This window comes from Trichomycterus rosablanca, chromosome 13 (genome assembly GCF_030014385.1).
Source record: "Trichomycterus rosablanca isolate fTriRos1 chromosome 13, fTriRos1.hap1, whole genome shotgun sequence".
NCBI lineage: Eukaryota > Metazoa > Chordata > Actinopteri > Siluriformes > Trichomycteridae > Trichomycterus > Trichomycterus rosablanca.
The window spans coordinates 4067724-4086447 of record NC_086000.1 but is presented as its reverse complement, the minus strand read 5'-3'; the positions used below and the strand labels follow the sequence as shown (position 1 = coordinate 4086447).

The window sequence follows — 18724 nt, the reverse complement described above, 5'->3', positions numbered from 1 at the left end:
TTTAATATAGAATAACTATAGTATGGAAAATCAGTGTGACTCCTAAGCTTTTAACGCTGCAACAAGACGCTGCTCCCACCTAGTGGTGATAAGAGACGATAACACACAAAGAGTTTTGGAAATTTAATTGCTCATGTAGCGATCTCTGATTATTTATTCTTTCTGTGCGGCCCGGTAATAAATGACCCAAGATTCGGTGCTGGTCCGCGGCCCGGTGGTTGGGAAGACCACTGTTGTAGGGTTTTAAAATGCTTAATAGACCTTTGCATAATTGGCCAAGATTCACCCATCACAGCTTGTTCTTTTTAAAAGTGAGGTAGCAGGTGAAATGTTGAAAGTGTCTTTGGAGAGAGACCCTGAATCCAAAGTATGTATTTGGTGTGTATTTCATTCATTCTGTCCTCTTTATTTGTGTTAGTAGTCCTTTGACTAATATGACTAGCTACAGTGTATCACAAAAGTGAGTACACCCCTCACATTTCTGCAAATATTTCATTTTATCTTTTCATGGGACAACACTATAGACATGAAACTTGGATATAACTTAGAGTAGTCAGTGTACAACTTGTATAGCAGTGTAGATTTACTGTCTTCTGAAAATAACTCAACACACAGCCATTAATGTCTAAATGGCTGGCAACATAAGTGAGTACACCCCACAGTGAACATGTCCAAATTGTGCCCAAATGTGTCGTTGTCCCTCCCTGGTGTCATGTGTCAAGGTCCCAGGTGTAAATGGGGAGCAGGGCTGTTAAATTTGGTGTTTTGGGTACAATTCTCTCATACTGGCCACTGGATATTCAACATGGCACCTCATGGCAAAGAACGCTCTGAGGATGTGAGAAATAGAATTGTTGCTCTCCACAACGATGGCCTGGGCTATAAGAAGATTGCTAACACCCTGAAACTGAGCTACAGCATGGTGGCCAAGGTCATACAGCGGTTTTCCAGGACAGGTTCCACTCGGAACAGGCTTCGCCAGGGTCGACCAAAGAAGTTGAGTCCACGTGTTCGGCGTCATATCCAGAGGTTGGCTTTAAAAAATAGACACATGAGTGCTGCCAGCATTGCTGCAGAGGTTGAAGACGTGGGAGGTCAGCCTGTCAGTGCTCAGACCATACGCCGCACACTGCATCGACTCGGTCTGCATGGTCGTCATCCCAGCAGGAAGCTGACGCACAAGAAAGCCAGCAAACAGTTTGCTGAAAACAAGCAGTCCAAGAACATGGATTACTGGAATGCCCTGTGGTCTGACGAGACCAAGATAAACTTGTTTGGCTCAGATGGTGTCCAGCATGTGTGGCGGCGCCCTGGTGAGAAGTACCAAGACAACTGTATCTTGCCTACAGTCAAGCATGATGGTGGTAGCATCATGGTCTTGGGCTGCATGAGTGTTGCTGGCACTGGGGAGCTGCAGTTCATTGAGGGAAACATGAATTCCAACATGTACTGTGACATTCTGAAACAGAGCATGATCCCCTCTCTTCGAAAACTGGGCCTCATGGCAGTTTTCCAACAGGATAACGACCCCAAACACAACCTCCAAGATGACAACTGCCTTGCTGAGGAAGCTGAAGGTAAAGGTGATGAACTAAACCCAATTGAGCACCTGTGGCGCATCCTCAAGTGGAAGGTGGAGGAGTTCAAGGTGTCTAACATCCACCAGCTCCGTGATGTCATCATGGAGGAGTGGAAGAGGATTCCAGTAGCAACCTGTGCAGCTCTGGTGAATTCCATGCCCAGGAGGGTTAAGGCAGTGCTGGATAATAATGGTGGTCACACAAAATATTGACACTTTGGGCACAATTTGGACATGTTCACTGTGGGGTGTACTCACTTATGTTGCCAGCCATTTAGACATTAATGGCTGTGTGTTGAGTTATTTTCAGAAGACAGTAAATCTACACTGCTATACAAGTTGTACACTGACTACTCTAAGTTATATCCAAGTTTCATGTCTATAGTGTTGTCCCATGAAAAGATAAAATGAAATATTTGCAGAAATGTGAGGGGTGTACTCACTTTAGTGATACACTGTACATTATCAGCTGATGATCTCATCTTTGATGGTCGACCAGCAAAACCATGAAGACATTAAAAAAAAAGAACAAGCTCCAACCATTTTTACATTCTCAGCATTCAAGATCAAGCTATACTTTATTTGTCATATATACATATACAGATGTACAGTACAATGAAATTCTTTCTTCGCATGTTTGGAAGCTGGGGTCAGAGCGCAGGGTCAGCCATCGTACGGCGCCCCTGGAGCAGACAGGGTTAAGGGCCTTGCTCAAGGACCCAACAGTGGCTGCATAGCAGACGCCTTTACTAAGTCTAAGCAATTGAGGGTTTAAGGGCCTTGCTCAATGAAACCAGTAACCTTCTGATTGGGCCGTTGTGATAGCTAAGTGGTTAAGGTACTGGATCAAAAGGTTGCCGGTTCAAGCCCCACCTCTGCCAGGTTGCCACTGTTGGGCCCTTGAGCAAGGCCCTTAGCCCTCAATTGCTTAGACAGTATACTGTCACAGTACTGTAAGTCACTTTGGATAAAAGCGTCCGCTAAATCTTAACCGCCAGGCTACAACTGCCAGCTACTATCAAAGTCTAGCCTGTAATGAGACGGACAGGAGGTAAAATTTTCAAAACTCTAGTTAAATCCCTAGTTAGTGCAGAAGGTGTTTGGTTTGAGACTCGCCCCATTCTTCAGCCCAGCCGTGCACCTTACTAATGCGTCACCTTTTAACCTCATTTATTACATATTAATTTGTTAAAAATACACAGATTACAGTCAAGAGTACAGATTTCACCTGCTCCGTTATGTGCTGAAATATTAGCGAAATGATGTACTTAACAGCAAATAGAACACTCATTTTGACCTATTTTTGACCTATTTTTGATCTGTTTATTAATATTTATTAACCAACACTTATGTGCAACATAATGTATATTAAAGACATTTAAAATCACATATTTATAATATATTAGCTGAAATGTATATATTAGCAGTTCAGTCCAGACGATGCGTGTTATGCTAAGCTTGTGATGGAATTCAGTCAGAAATAAGAGAACATGAAATAAATAAATTAATTAATTAATAAATACACGCTTTGTGCACTTGAACCATACATTTTTGCAGACGAATATATAAAAAAAATAAAACTCAAACTCACACTGTACACAAATTAAAGATTAAAATAATAATAAAACCTGAAAATTTTGCTAAGGTTTGGGTTAGCGGTTAGCACGCTAGCTAGTAGCTGCTATGCTGCTGACTGGGATGAGACATGTTTGTGGCAGACTTCGTTGCCGGCTCGGTTGGAGGTAGCTTTGTTTTTTTAGCTAGTCACCTTTTATATAATTATATTTATTTAAATATTTATTCCTGCTGCTTTTGTTGTGTAAAATGCATAATATTGCATGCTGTACGTGTTAGTGGCTACAGTGGCTATAATGAATGGTGTGGAGGTGACACCAGTAGTGTAGGTCATATTTCTAAACACATCAATGTCACTGTGTGTATAAACGAATACTATAATTAACTGTATATCGAAAAATATATAATGTTATCAGAAATAAACATCTGTAAGGTTTTTTGGTTTATTAAAGTACATATGTGTAATATAATGGCTGAAATTGAATGAAATCTACACTGTTTGTTTAGGAGCGTTTGGAGTTGCAGTAGGTTTTCCTCTCGACACTGTGAAGGTAAATTCTGTCATTTTATATACATTCATACATAAAATTCTTTAAATTAAAAATGTTAAGGTTTAAATTTCATTCAGGTTAGACTACAGACACAGAACAAATTCACCGGGGTTTGGCAGTGCATCCACACAACCTGCAGGAATGAAGGTGTAAGTACCCTACACTTTTAATGTTTCATTTGAATCTTGTATGTACAACCCCAAATCTGAAAAAAATGGGACATAAACATCCATTCCTGCATTTCAGGCCTGAAACACATTCCAAAATACGTTGGGACAGTAAAGCATTTAACACTTTGTAACTTTGCCGTTCCTTTTCACCACACTTAAAGACGTTCTGGCACCGAGGATACCAAGCGATTTAGTGTTATAGGTTTTATTTTGTCCCGTTCTTCCTGCAAACACGTATTAAGATGTGCAACAGTACGAGCTTGTCGTTGTTGCATTTTAAGTTTCAAAATTCTCCACACGTTCTCTATTGGGGACAGGTCAGGACTGCAGGCAGGCCAGTCCAGCACCCGTACCCTCTTCTTCCCCAGCCATGTATTTGTAATGTGTGTAATGGGAAACATGCATGGACGTCTCAATGTACTTTTCTGCATTAATGCTGCCATTACAGAAGTGTAAATTACCTTTACCAGGGGCACTGACACAACCCCATACCATGACAGACCCTGGCTTTTGGACTTGTTGCTGATAACAGTCTGGATGGTCCTTTCCCAACTTTTTCTGATTCGGGGTTGTACAATTTTTAAAACTGTGCACATGCCTGACCTTAGAGTTCTTGGGCATCACATTCATGAATTATGTCTTGACCAGTGAGTCTTTACCAGTGTGCACCTATAACAGCTTCACTCCTCTGGGAAGGCTTTTCTCTAGAGAAGTGCACTGACCGTCAGCAGAAGGAAACCCGACTTGTGAACAAGCTTACTATGTATGGATCAGAGTTTAAGATTTTATATAAGCCAGGGGCATTTTGGAAACTGTTCGGCAGCAATCACGTGTTGTATTTGATTCGAAGACATAAAATGCATGAAAGTAGATCTATTATGCTTTAGGGTTGTGACAGCCAGTGGCACAGGAACTATTGCACTGGAAGATGGATGGATTCCATTAGACATCAGCAAATTTTGTCATGCTCAAAAGAGGCTGGCCTCTACAGCTGGACAAAGACCCGCACACTGGAGATTTAGAATGGTCTGCCGCGTATGCAAGACGGCACAAGAGTATTAAACTGGAACGCTGAGCATTCTGCAGTAATGAGTGTATATAATCTGAACCCACTGCTGTTATTCAGGATGAATGAATGAACTAAAGCACTTATGCATTTATTTAAAGTTGTTATTGTATTTTACAGGTGTACGGTTTCTATAAAGGCATGTCGATGCCCATCACCACCGTCTCTGTCAGTTCATCGGTGGTGTTTGGCACGTACAGGAACGTGCTTCAGGTCCTGCGCCAGCTTCGTGGAAAAAGCGCAGAAGCCCCCAGTGCCAAACTGGATATATTCCTGTCAGGCCTGGCTGGAGGAGTCGCTCAGGTATCTCATCACACACACACACACACACACACACACACACACACACACACACATATACACATATTCTACTTCTATCTCTACTATCAGCTTACTGTTTAATATTTCAGATTCACTTCTGTTGATCTGTAAAGGGGTCATTATGCATGACAGTCAAATGACAGAACATGCTTAGTATCTGTTTGGACATTTAAATTAAGTGCTTCAGATAAACTATATAGACAAAAGTATTGGGACGTCCTTTCTCATTTTTGAATTAATGTGTTTCACCCGAAACAGCTGCTACCAAGTGTGAAATCAATTGGCAGCAACAGTTCAGTGACGGCTCTTTCCCATTTCCTATTCTAGCATGACTGTACCCCTGTTCACAAAGCGAGCTCTATAAAGACATTTATCAGGAAATTGGCCCTGACCTTCGAGTTAGAATCTCCGAATGTGTCTGTAAACAGTGATGTGGTGAGGGTGGCTGATCGTCACTTACAGTGTTCAAAGATTTGTAGCTCATGAGTAGAAAAAGCTGCATTAATTGAACAATATTTGTCATTACTGGTTAACTGGTTAATTACTGGCATCCCTAATTTGTGGATGAAGCAACATGTAACTCCTGTAATGTGACTTCAAGCTTGTATTTCCACCTCTGCCCTCATATTATTATTGTGATCAGCAGCTAGTCGGGCTGGGAGTGATTCGATAAGGTCCTGGTAGGTTCCCACAGCTGTCTGGAGCCATGCTGACTGCAGTGCATCCCACAGCTGCTGAAAGCGGCGTGTCAGAGGATCCACAGAGCCAACACGACCATCGAGGTGGTCCCACAGATGCTCAGTTGGGTTCAAGTCTGGGGAATTAGGTACTTGGTGGTACTTGGAAGTCTTGGTCATGCTCTTCTAACCGATGTGGGACATTTCTAGCCGTGTGACGTGTCGCATCATCTTGCTGAAAGATCCCATCCGCCCCAGGGAAAACAATCAGCATGTATGGGTGTACGTGGTCCTTCCAAGACTGGCCTTCACAAGTACACTTTACAGCTAAAAAAAACATAAGCAATACTATATCCCCCTCCCCTCCCATTCCCATTGCAGCTGTAACAGCCTCAACTCTTCTGGCAAGGCTTTCCACCTGATTTAAAATTGGTCAAAAGAGTATTTGTAGCAGCCTAACACACTAGCACATTGTAGCTGAGTGTTTAAACTCATGTTTAAATCTCAGTACAAGTCACTGCTGTGAACTCCGGGACCCGTCCTGGTCACATGGGACTAAGCGTAGCTCTAATGTGGGGAACCCAAAACTGCCGGGTGATAAGAAGTGGCCGCAGATCGGAGCGAATTTACAAGTGGAGCAGATTTACAGTCAGGAATTGGAAACGACTAAGGGGAAAATACAAAAAAGGTCAAGCACATATGTTTGCTGAGTAGGCCTGGCTCACAGTCGACATTCCAATTAATCTCAAAGGTTGTGCACATGTTCTGTTGCTACATGTTGAAAGCACATAATATAATCGTATTTAATGTCACTGTGATCATTTTAGTCAGCTGTTAACATCCACTTACTGTTGGTCGTATCTCTACAAGGTAATGCTGATAACATCAGGTCAGAACAAAAAGGGTTATCACAGCTTTAGCAAACATCTTATCAGACCTCCTCTCTCTGTGTTAAAGACTTCAGTAATGTCACCAGCCGACATTGTGAAAGTGCGTCTCCAGTGTCAGACTGAGCCTTATCGAGGGTCTGACCTCAAATCCGGGCCCAAGTACAGAGGGCCTCTGCACTGCCTTTTCACCATCGCACGCGAAGAAGGACTTCTGGGCCTTTACAAAGGAGCAGGAGCGCTGGCGCTTAGGGACGGCCCGTCTTTCGCCACCTACTTCTTGGTCTACAACACTCTGTGTGAATGGTTCTCTACAGACAAGAACAGTCAGCCAGGTAAATCATGTGACCGTACTATACGCTTTGTGACCAAAAGTATGTGGACACCCGACCATCTCCCTGGCACTCTTACCACCGCGGCTCGGGTTCGATTCCCAGACAGGGAACTTCTGGGACAGTGGTAGCCTAGTGGGTGGAGCTTTGGGCTATCAATTGAAAGGTTGAGATTTCAAATGCTCTGACCCCTCCACTGATGTTGGACAAGAAGGCCTGGCTCGCAGTCAGGAACCAGAAAGGGTCATCCCCAAACCTCCACAGTTAGCAATGTGCATTAATAAACCCCAGAACTCAATAATTAGGATGGGCGTCCACATACTTTTGGTCGTTTGTTGAAGATACACCTCAGGAAATATACATTTGGAGCAGCCAAAGTATATTTTGCATGTTACCCAAAGTGCACTCACGTGAACATGGGGGAAATCCCTGTGGTCCCAGTAACTTGGGGTTGTGCCACACCCACATTGTCAAATTTTATATGGTTAAAACATCACCAGTATTGAAATAATTAGCAATTTGAGTTGACCCATCCGTCCAGTGACCATTGGCCACCCAGCTGCATTTCTTTGGGGGAGGGGGGGGGGGTCATAATGTTTTGGCTCATCATTTCCATACTGTTAACATTTCACAAACCAGTACAAATTAATTAGGTGGCAAAGCAACATGGGTTCTCAGGGCCTGGTTTCAATTCTTACCTCTCGGTAACATGTGCAAGGTGGACAGGCTAATCAAAATAGTCTTTGGGTTTAAGTGTATAATGGACTTCCACCCTGTTCATGGTGTGTCCCTGCTTTTTATTTTTCCTGGCTCAGTGGTTAAGGTACTGTAGTGATCAGAAGGTTGCCGGTTCACGCCCAAACACTACAAACTTGCCACTGTATTGTATTCAGTCACAATCGTACAAATGCCGTTTCAGAGTGGAAGGTGGTGCTACTGGCCGGAGGAGTATCCGGAATGTGCGGCTGGAGCGTCGGGACCCCCATGGACGTCATAAAGGCCCGATTACAGGTCGACGGCGTGGGCGAGAAACGCTACAAAGGATTCATCCACTGCATACGAGAGAGCGTCCGGAGCGAAGGACCCGCCGTCCTGTTCAGAGGACTCTTGCTCAACTGCGTACGCGCCTTCCCGGTCAACATGGCCGTTTTCGCCATGTATGAGCTCGTCATTCGCTTTCTGCGACCGCAATGAGACGCTGATCAGGTATGACAGCTGAGGTACGATATATGTAAGTCGTATAGGTATAACGGGACATGGACATGTGACCTTTCAGGGAAACAAGGTAAAGCATTCCTGTCAACAGCCGTTCTATATGGACACAAAAACAAAAGAAGACTTAATGGGTTGTTTATTAATATTTATTTATTAATTAATTTTAATTAGTTCTATGTCAATGTCTATGTCGCTTTATGCACTATTTGATCAGTGGGCACAAGGCCTCTACATGTATGGACATATAGCACAGCTGAGATTCGAACCCGGATCTCAGCAATGACAGGCCAACAAGCACCTAAAACCTTCTTATTGTTTTAAACCTTCTTATCTAATTGTTAGTTTATTATTAAATGTAATTTATTACTACGCACAGGGATTCCTGTACCCTGTTTTACCTGCTGAATTTTTCCTCCTCCTCCAGACCCTGTGGGTTATTCCAGTCCAATACGAATTATTAGCCAAGTGTGTGTGTTAGTAAGAGTGTGATTTCCAATCGACCAGTGTACAATTTATCCACCTAGAACTCTGTATTAATGACTTATCTAATAATAACATTAACCAAATCTCCTGATACACCATGTGTACGTCAGCAGACCCCAATGAGCCGCTTCTGTAGGTTCTGATCTATACGGACTACCTCATATAGCACCTCATATAAGGTGCATGACGAATACTTGATGATGCAGTTTGTCGATTTTCCAAGTGGAGGTCAGTTAAATAGGGGTCATTTGGGCTGTGTGTCGCCTCACAGCAAGAAGAAGGTCCTGGGTCCTATTCCCTGGTGGAGTTTGCATGTTCTCCCCGTGTCTCTGTGGGTTTCCTCAAACAGTACAAAGGCGTGCAAGTGAGGTGAATTGGAACAACAGCCACAGGTTATTTTAATCCTGCCCCGTCACACTTCTCCCAACAGAACTTTCATCCCTGCTCTGCACATGCTCAGACCATCTCAATCTCACTCACCTCGCTGTCCCTCCGTCCCTAAGCTTGACCAACGAGAGTCGCAGCAGACCAGGGGTGTACAAACTTTTGCATAAGACTGTACATTAGTATTATACAGTTAATATTACCTACTTGTATTAATTATTTATTGTTTGGTGTTTTACAGTAATGTGTCTGATATCTAATATTACATACGTTGACGTGTCAAAGGTGCAAAAGTATGTGGACACCCCTTCTAATTACCGGGTTCAGGTAATTCAGCCACGCTCATTTCTAACCGTTCTACGATAGATTTTATCTATCAAATCACTGATTTGCCTACAACTCAGTGGCAACAGTTTCAGCAAGACCAGTTCCATTAGGACAGAGTTCGGCAGCACCGACCTCGGACACATCGGACGCCTTTGGGATGAATTGGAATGTTCACTGCCTTACAAAAGGTCCTTTGAATGACTGAGCATGCATTCCTACAGAAACCATCCAAAAGGCTGTTGTCTACGGCTTCGGAGCAGAATGTACAACGTACTCCTGGCCGGGTCCACGTAGACTTCATGGTCACAATTATTTGGCTCTGAAGTGCCCAGTGTTTGGGTGTGGCACCGACATGGACTGCCACACTTCCTTTCCAACAGGATCAGCTACCCCACTGCTGATCTGGTGTAAAGCACAGCACTGAAAGTCCACTGTGCAGTGAAAAGACGTTCTCTATAGTCTTTGGGCAGGGTGCTTGGGTCTGGCATTTTGGAACATGACTGAAGGGTTTTGCTTCCATTCCTACAGCATTAGTGATGCCATGGGCTGATGTTGGGCATTGAGGCCTGGCTTGCAGTGGGTGTTCCAATTCACCCCAAGGATGATAAATGGGGATGATAAATCATTCTGAAACAAGAAAAGGGGCCTTGTTAGTCCCAGAGTAAGAAACCTTATTGGCAACAATATAGGGAAGGCCCTTTTGTAGTTTCAGAACGACTGCGCACAAAGCAGCGAAACCGTCCTGCTCGAAACCCTGATGAATCCGTTTTTGGGGTAAATTGGAACTCCCACTGCAAGCCAGGCCTCAATGCCCAACATCAGTCCATGGCATCACTGATTCTTTAAAAATGGAAGCGAAACCCTTCAGTCATGTTCTAAAATCTAGGGAAAAGCCCAGTGCTAGTGTACAGACGTGGGACCAAGGCTAAGTGAGTCTGTATTGAGATGTTCAGCATCCATTAATGTATGTGATATTTGGGTGTCCACATACTTTTGGTCATGTAGTGTTTAATTCTACTAAACAGGATCTCCCCCCTTATAAGATTAATTCATGTTTCTATCAGGTCATTCAATAAACTCAAAAAGTGATCAAACCGCGTAAGACTCGTGTGTGCTACACTGTGTTCAAAAGTATGTGGACGCTAGACCATAAGCATTAGTATGAACGTGGACGACCGTTTTTAGGGGGAAAAAGATTTGTAAGGTCAGGAAGCATTCCAATACCAAATGTGATGCCTGAATTTAATAATAAAGGGGCTGTCCAAACACTTTTGGGTGAAGACTGTACGTTTCACCTGTTCCGGACGCCAACGGTGACCACGAATGCAGCTTTGGTGAAACACCGGCGTGTGGATTCTGTGATAAATTCATCTTTATTCAACACAACCTCATGCTGTACATCGTCGCGGTGCTTGCCGTTTGTGCACCGCCCTACACGGAATGATCACATGACCCCTCCTCGCTTCCTTCAGTCTAGAAATCGAAGGCCAGCTTCCTCGGAGTCATGAACTGCGCCACCGTCTCGTCCGTGATCTGTCTGCGTCTCTCCTGGTGAGCGGCGATCATCGGCTGCAGGGTCTCGACCAGGAGTCTCTTCAGCTCGCCCGTCAGCAGCGCCCCGCTGGTGTAATCCTGTGGGCGGGAAAAGACCTCAGAGTTGGTCGATCGGTGCTGAAAACGAACGGCCGGCCATCAGGGCGCTTCGCTCACCTGTCGGATCTTCTCCAGCTGCTCGTCGTCCTCCAGGAAGAACGTCAGGTACATGAAGGACACGTCCACGTCCGGGTTGCCGCCGTGCTTCCTGTGCTCCTCGATGGTGTCTCGCCCTCCGGAGAACGCGTGCTTGTTTACCTGGAAGAACCAGGTCATGTGACTGGCACGCTTCAGTCAAGGCCAAAAATACAGTACGGAGCAATTTAGTCATTTCCAATTCCCCGGGGACCATGCTATGCAGACAGTAGGAGTCGCCGCAGCAATAGCAATAGTCTGGTGGGTGCCTGACCAGTCCGGTGGCACAGCTAAGACTTGACTCAAACGCCACCACTACGATTAGTGTGTTTGACATTTAGCAGATGCTCTTATCCTAAGCGACTTACAGTACCGTGACAGTTGTAGCTTAGTGGTTCAAAAGTACTGGACTACTTATCAGAAGGTTGCTGGTTCAAGCCCCACCACTGCCAGGGTTCCACTGCTGGGCCCTTGAGCAAGACCCTTAGCCCTCAATTGCTTAGACTGTATACTGTCACAGTACTGTAAGTTGCTTTGGATAGTGCTCGAGGGCCCAACAGTGGCAACCTGGCAGTGGTGGGGCTTGAACCAGTGACCTTTCGATTACTTCTCCAGTACCTTAACCACTAGGCCACAAGTGATTGGGATTTTTAATACACCTCAGAGTAAATAGCGCGAACTTTCAATTTCAGTCCACTAGGTGGCAGCAGCGTGACACCCTTCCAGTTACAAATAGGACAGGACCAAGTTCAACATCATATTATATTATATTAATACACGTGATTTCAGCAGAACACTAATAACAATCACCTGTAATATGTAATGAAAGTGTAACGTGTCTAGGTCTTGTTGTTTACCTTGTTCTTGGTCTGTTTGGGCGTGTCGGTTAGGAAGATGGAAGAATTGGCATCACTGGCGCTCATCTTGGTCTGAGCTCCCTGTAGCGCGGGGAAGAAGGTGGAGTGCAGCAGGGCGGGTTTGGGGTAGCCTATCCGGGGAGCCACGTCTCGCGTCATGCGGAAATACGGGTCCTGCGAAAGGTCACACACACACACGCACGCTCTATTAAATATCATACACATACTAACTCTCCTCAGTTCCTGATGTACTGTATGTTGGTTCGAACTTGTAACACCTGGACACGCAAACCTAGTCTGACCGCTTTACAGCTCACTGGTCATCCATATGACAGTTCAGTGGGAATCAGTTTCTCTCCTCCGGCGTCATATAAACCATTTGTCTCACTAGAAGCGCTTTGAACTTCGACCCAGTTACCCAGACCTGTTCGATCAGATCGAGCTTTGAGCGCAGCAGCAAGGTAAGCAGCCCCCCCCCACTCCAGAGGAATCAGTGAACACACATGCAGCCGTTTTTATTTGTTAGTTTTTAATGCTTAACCGTCCTGACCTGGTCGATTGCACAGGGGATGAGACACTGCAGATCTTTCCTGTCGTTGAAGATCTGAGGGAAGGAGCCGCTGAAGGACGGAGCCGCCTGGACCGCAGGGAAGCTGATCTTTCCTGAAGAGAAGCAGAAGGTAGGTAAGAGGGACGCGAACACATCACGGTTATACACTGTCGAGTCGCATTATTATGGCCATTATATTATGATGTCACATTTCGTGAGCTGGCTGGGTGGGTATGTAAGGTGTGGACGGCACTCTACACTCCATCCTTGCGGATCACGTACACCCATACATGCTGATCGTCTTCCAGCAAGACGATGCGACACGTGACACGACTAGAAATGTCCTACATTGGTTGGAAGAGCATGACTTCCAAGTACTACCCTGGCCCTGAACCCAATTGAGCGTCTGTGGGTCCACCTCTATGGTCGTGTTCACTCTATGGATCCTCCCACACGCCCCCTCCAGCAGCTGTGGGATGCACTGCAGTCGGCATGGCTCCAGATACCCGTGATGACCTACCAGGACCCTATCGAGTCACTCCCAGCACACGCCGGTTACTCTGGATATCATAATAATGTGACTCGAGATGCCGAGTACTCTTACCGATGCAGTCGCTGTCTGTGAATCCGAAGATGCCCTTCACTTGGTTAAACGTCACGTGCTTCTGGACCTTCAGGACGTTCCGATAGAAAGACGGACTCGTGCTGCAGAGAGAAAGCAAATCCAAAAGCCGTTACAGGGGTGCATCGGTGCACCCTCAGTGCTGTTCTCAAGCCTGGATACATGGGGCAGCTTCAGGAAGGTGGAAAAATCTGGCGGAAAATCCGTGGCGACCCCTAACTGGAGCGGGCATAAAGAGTTGTACGGCATAGCCAATCAGATCATTACTACGACTACACAGTTCACACTATAGACTATAGATTACATATTACCCAACTGGGGGCACTAAATTGGGTGGTGCAGCATTCTGATAGGCTAACCCAGAACTCCAGAGAGTTCAAGCCCATAAGCCCATAAGCCTATATAGCCTCAAGGGCCGGGCGCTCAAAAGACACAGTTGGCAGTCAAGGAGGGAAGGACGGACAGGGTTTGCAGCTTGTGCCAGCACGTGTAGTTCAGGAACAAATATGGACTTGTCTGATTTGCTGACTGGCAACTTGTCAGAAGAGGCGCGTGCAAGTCTGCGACCCCAGCAAGGCCCAATGTCTGGTTAAGATGCTGGCACATGTGACAGAGGAATACAGAGAATATAGAGTGTTACTTTATGCATGTTGTAAGAATCTGGTGAAAAGAAGTGGTTGGCGGTGGCATCTGGCGGAAAATCCGTGGCGACCCCCAACTGGAGCGGACATAAGGAGTCGCACAGCATAGCCAATCAGATCATTACTACGACTACACAGTTAGTTTATACTGTGCTGCTGCATAACGAAGCATCTACCAGACATCACAGTAGATAAGGTCAGTAGGAGGGAAGGACGGACAGGGTTTGCCGCTGGTGCCAGCACGTGTAGTTCAGGACCAAATATGGACTTGTCTGATTTGCTGGCGGGCAACTTGTCGGAAGATGCGGGTGCTAGTCTGCGACCCCAGCAAGGCCCAATGTCTGGTTAAGATGCTGGCACATGTGACAGAGGACAGCCCTCCCTGCCACTGCAACACCAAGGCCTGATGACAAACGTACCCAAAGCACAACTGGCCCCATACAGTACACCACTGCTCACCCCATATAGTCCAGATCTGAGAAGATAAACGTCTTGTTGACGTCGAATCCACAGGCGATGATGTCTTTGGCGTTCTCCACGGTGAAGCGGTAACACTGCTCCTGCGTCAGGTCCTTCCACAGGTACTTCTCATCGTCGGTCAGCTGAATGACCAGCGGCACGTCGAACACGTCCTGGAGCCACCTGCAATCACAGACGACCATCAGTGACCGGACACTACTCCACGAGGCTGTGGGTTTTAATCGGAACCTCGACGCTCACTTGGTGAAGATGAAGGGGATGAGATGACCCACGTGCATGGCTTCCGATGAAGGTCCTCGACCCGTATAGAGAAAAAAGGACTTCTTGTTCTCGTAGGCATCCAGGACCTGATGCATATCTCTGTGAAGGGAAACGTAAGGATAAATCAGCAAGACTGGTGTACATATTTACCCCCCCCACCTCATCCAGCAGCACCTCTGCAATCTAAGCTCACATATGGCCACGTTTGTAAGGGTTCGGCTTCTTCAGCGTGGGCCTACCTGTGTGAGAAGAAGACTCCACGGCGGAGGAAGCGGTGAGGCGTCTGGCCAGTCACTCTACCTATTCTGTCGATCAGCTCCTGCTCAATCTTACTGCTCCCGAATCGCTCTACGAACAAACAAACAGCCGGTTTTAGAGCTCGCTTCAACACTCTTCGGCTGTTATTGCCCTCAATCACCACTAGGTGGGAGTAGCGTCTCGTTGCCCAGGATTTACATTGATTTTCCATTCTATAGTTATTCTATTTTAAATCCCCCCGCCGGTCCGTGAAATGATATCTTATATGAAACAGGTCGGGGAACGCTGCTCTATAAGGTATAACAACCAACCGATGAGCTTGTTATAGTCCACTCCTTTGGCACTCGTAGTGGACACGTTCCAGGGGTCCACTTGGTCATCTCCATCCTCCACAGCTGGCCCGTTATCGCTCGTGACGATGACATCGGTCAATGGGCAACCAGCCTTGTAATCTTGACCGGTGACTTTTTTATAGTCGACTTTCAGCTTCAGCAGCAACTGCACGGCAGCGTCAACGTCGGCCTTTAAAAGAAAACGTTCGCCGTTTACTGCACAGGACACTTTTATAATCGTCTATTTATCTATCTTTAATTTAGAACAGTCTGGTCCCACTGTGGTTTACAAGATGTAACATAAAGCCTCCACAAGGGGCCATTCACGTACAGGTTTGTGCCTGTTGAAATTTGTTGATTTAATTAACATTATTTTTCTCTGCAACCTGATTTAGAAAACTGAGTAATCGATGGACCAGCCGGCCGGTCAGTTCAGATTTCCTCCAGTTACTAATGTAAGTCTTAAAAATATGTTACACCAGTAATTGGGATCCTCATCTAAGATCACATTAAAAGCTAAATAAATGTAGATATGTCCAAATTCTCACCCCCACACTCCCAAGGAGGATCACACTATACTCAAGTATTCCTTCCCTGCTACAACCGGTGCTTCAACCATCCAGCAGGAGTCGCTGTTACAGCGGCATTGATTCAACACACCATCCAACGACCCAAAAACACAAATCTTATTTATTTATTTATTAGGACTTAGTCATGTTTTACACTGGTTACATCCCTGACAGGACAGGTAGTTACTGGTTACACAAGGTTCATCAGTTGCATGTTCTCGCAGACATGGGGAGAACATGCAAACTCCACACAGAAAGGACCCGGACCGGACCGCTCCACCTGAGAATCAAACCCAGGACCTTCTTGCTGTGAGGCGACAGTGCTACCCACCGAGCCACCGTGCCGCCCCAAAACGCAGATCTAAGCAATTAATAGACCACCAAACACCATCACCGCTCCAGGTGTATCCCTGCCCAGCATCCAACATTTCAGAATTTCAGGTTGACGCCAGATCCATCACAACCCTGACCAGTGAGCAGCAGTTAATCAATTTCCTCGGCTTATTTGCGTTAGGGGTCGCCGGCGGATCGTAATCTGTAATATTGATTTGGCACAGTTTTTACGCCGGATGCCCTTCCTGACACAACCCTCCCTATTTATCCGGGCTTGAGACCTGCACTACAATGCACTGGTTTGTGCATCCAACGGCTATGTACCTATAGGACAATTCAGTAAGAGAGCAGCAGTTATAAACAATGATGAATTGAATACTGCATGTCCATACTTACCTTAGCAGCCTTCTGTGACTTCAGGGTTCGAACTTTGTCTCCCTGGGCGTTCAGCTTCTCATACAGTCCCATGGGGGTCAGATCAGGCGAGCCGTCTTCCTGACAGCCTTCCATCGTTTATTCTGACTGGCAAAACAAATCCAATGATATGCAGCTTTATAAATACAACAGGTTCCAGGTTAAGGATCGTCCAGGATCGCTTCTATAAGAAGCAAGCAAGATCTCTGTGTGAGGTCTAAAGTCCAAAACACAGCCCACCCACAGTGTGCGTTCAGTACAATTACATGTCCTGTCATGCATGTAATCAAAGTGTGTAAAACATGACGTTTAAATCCTAATAAATAAATAATATTAGTCAGGTCTGTCTGATCATATTGACAACAAGGGTATGTACAAGATGCATTATTGCTCTACTTTATTCCCTAGAGATCAAACATTATATATTATTTATGCTAAGCTTGTACAGACAATAACAGGTCTGATGTCAGTTTGATCAGACTGTCACATGTCAGAAGGACTCAGTGGAAACAGACCTTATGTGCACATATGTTAGCTAACCGGCTAAACACAAGACACTATATAGAAAAATAAATACAGAATAAACACTGTTATTAAAGCTCTGTCAACTCGAATAACTTTGACAAATACAAACTATATTATTTACAGAATAAAGACATTCAGATCAGTTATACACACCGTGTAGTGTTACAGAACCGCTAGCTCCTCAATTCATTCCACTTGCATCAGATCGGTGCGCCAGCCAAACGTGCCAAACGCAACAGCCCACGAAACATAGTTCCGCTACCAGATGTATAAGCACCAACCAAATCTACAAATCTAATATTAGTGTTCGTGAATTACACCTGAGCCTGTTACATATTTCTGTGTTTTAAATGGAATATTTCACACTTAGGAATGAAAAAACGCTCTTATTTTGACAGAAATGAACCGCACTAGCGTGTCATTAGCGAACGAGTCGGTTCCTTGAGTCGGATCTTTTGTGCCAAGTTTGAGAGTCGACTCTTTGTGTTTTATTTATCAGGATTTGAACATCATTTAAAGGTTTTACACTTTAGTTACATTCATTAAGCAGTTCACGTCCCCTTTCTCTCCCCCTTTAGCTCGTCCAATTGCCCAATTGCGTCACGCTTCCTTTCCACCAATGCCGATCCTCGCTCTGATTGAGGAGAACGAAGCCAACCCAAGCCCCCTCCGACACATGGGCAGCAAGCTGCATGCATCTTATCACCCACACATTGACGAGTGTTGTGCCACCTAGTGTTGTGTAAAAAAAATCAGAGAATTATTAAAAAGAACCATAAAATCTTTTGAATTCTTGCACAAATAATAAACCAGGATACAATCAAGGAATTCTGCTGCACCAAATGGCCCAATGTTTGGGATTACCTGATCATAAGCGTGTTGGATACCCCTTTTCAAAACCATGAGCATTATTATGGAGTCAACCTCTTTTCCTGGAAGGCTCTCCACAACATTGTGAGACACCGTATGTGGGAGATGTTTCTAATTTAATCAATATATCATTTGTTCAAGCAAAGCACCTATGTTCAATTGGCTTGATGTCTGGGTTGCGCATACACAAAGGTGCATAGACAGGTCTGAGGTAGCATTAACAGCTTAGATGTGTGGTGTGTATTGACTGAAGAGTGTCACAGTTGTTATATCTACTAAAGTGTACAGTGCAGGTAGATGACTTGGCTTTCCAATACGAGTCGACTCTTTCGGCTCCTAAAACGACTCCTAAAACAATTCTATATATTTTTAAAACAGTAATTTCAAACAAACTGACTGCTATATAGTGCTATTTCTAATATCACTATTAGAAGCAATCATAGGTCGCAACAATAATACAGTATTGCTATTTCTTTTTTCTTTCTTTCAATTTGCTATACAGAGTCGTTTTAGGAGCCGAATGAGTCGACTCCTATTGGAAAGCCAAGATACCCGCATTCCGACAGATCCCGCCCCTCGTGATGATTGGTGTGTGGGTCTCAGCGTGCCCAATAGAAACATGTAAAATTCGTGAGGGTTTAAACTTTGAGCCAATCATGTCACAGAAAGTCAGAAAACGGGTAGGAATAAAAAGATTGGTGTTTATATAAAGGCGGC

The 18724-nt window shown here is 45.0% G+C and overlaps 2 protein-coding genes across 3 annotated transcripts; one reads left to right on the top strand and one right to left on the bottom strand.

Moving 5' to 3' along the window:
- The first annotated feature begins 2614 nt into the window (after positions 1-2614).
- slc25a47b (solute carrier family 25 member 47b) lies at positions 2615-10661 on the top strand. 2 transcript variants are annotated; one of them, XM_063007987.1, is made up of 6 exons: positions 2615-2630; positions 3662-3705; positions 3783-3854; positions 5062-5244; positions 6897-7161; positions 8078-10661. In XM_063007987.1, exons 1-6 carry the CDS (start codon positions 2615-2617, stop codon positions 8350-8352), a joined length of 855 nt encoding a protein of 284 aa, XP_062864057.1. In that variant the 3' UTR covers positions 8353-10661. The 2 variants fall into 2 exon arrangements, with proteins under 2 accessions (XP_062864057.1, XP_062864056.1); XM_063007986.1 differs by lacking the exon at positions 2615-2630 and adding an exon at positions 3275-3321.
- A 260-nt stretch (positions 10662-10921) lies between these two features.
- Positions 10922-17350, bottom strand: LOC134325747 (tryptophan--tRNA ligase, cytoplasmic). Its single transcript, XM_063007983.1, has 11 exons — positions 17291-17350; positions 16595-16720; positions 15276-15486; positions 14946-15054; positions 14686-14805; positions 14425-14607; positions 13307-13407; positions 12703-12815; positions 12153-12326; positions 11278-11418; positions 10922-11199 (listed from the first exon to the last, which is right to left on the bottom strand). The coding sequence occupies exons 2-11, from the start codon at positions 16706-16708 to the stop codon at positions 11041-11043; spliced, it is 1425 nt and encodes a 474-aa protein (XP_062864053.1). The 5' UTR covers positions 16709-16720; positions 17291-17350; the 3' UTR covers positions 10922-11040.
- Between the last annotated feature and the right edge of the window lie 1374 nt (positions 17351-18724).

Bases quoted from the DNA above. Each gene is read 5' to 3' on its own strand.
- slc25a47b (XM_063007986.1), top strand. From the start codon at position 3,285: ATGTTTGTGGCAGACTTCGTTGCCGGCTCGGTTGGAG. The intron at 3,706-3,782 runs GTAAATTCTGTC...AATTTCATTCAG, and splicing joins TTCCTCTCGACACTGTGAAG to GTTAGACTACAGACACAGAA. The intron at 5,245-6,896 runs GTATCTCATCAC...TCTGTGTTAAAG, and splicing joins TGGCTGGAGGAGTCGCTCAG to ACTTCAGTAATGTCACCAGC.
- LOC134325747 (XM_063007983.1), bottom strand. From the start codon at position 16,708: ATGGAAGGCTGTCAGGAAGACGGCTCGCCTGATCTGACCCCCATGGGA. The intron at 14,806-14,945 runs GTAGGCCCACGC...TTCCCTTCACAG, and splicing joins GGAGTCTTCTTCTCACACAG to AGATATGCATCAGGTCCTGG. The intron at 11,419-12,152 runs GTAAACAACAAG...TGGTTCTTCCAG, and splicing joins CCAAACAGACCAAGAACAAG to GTAAACAAGCACGCGTTCTC.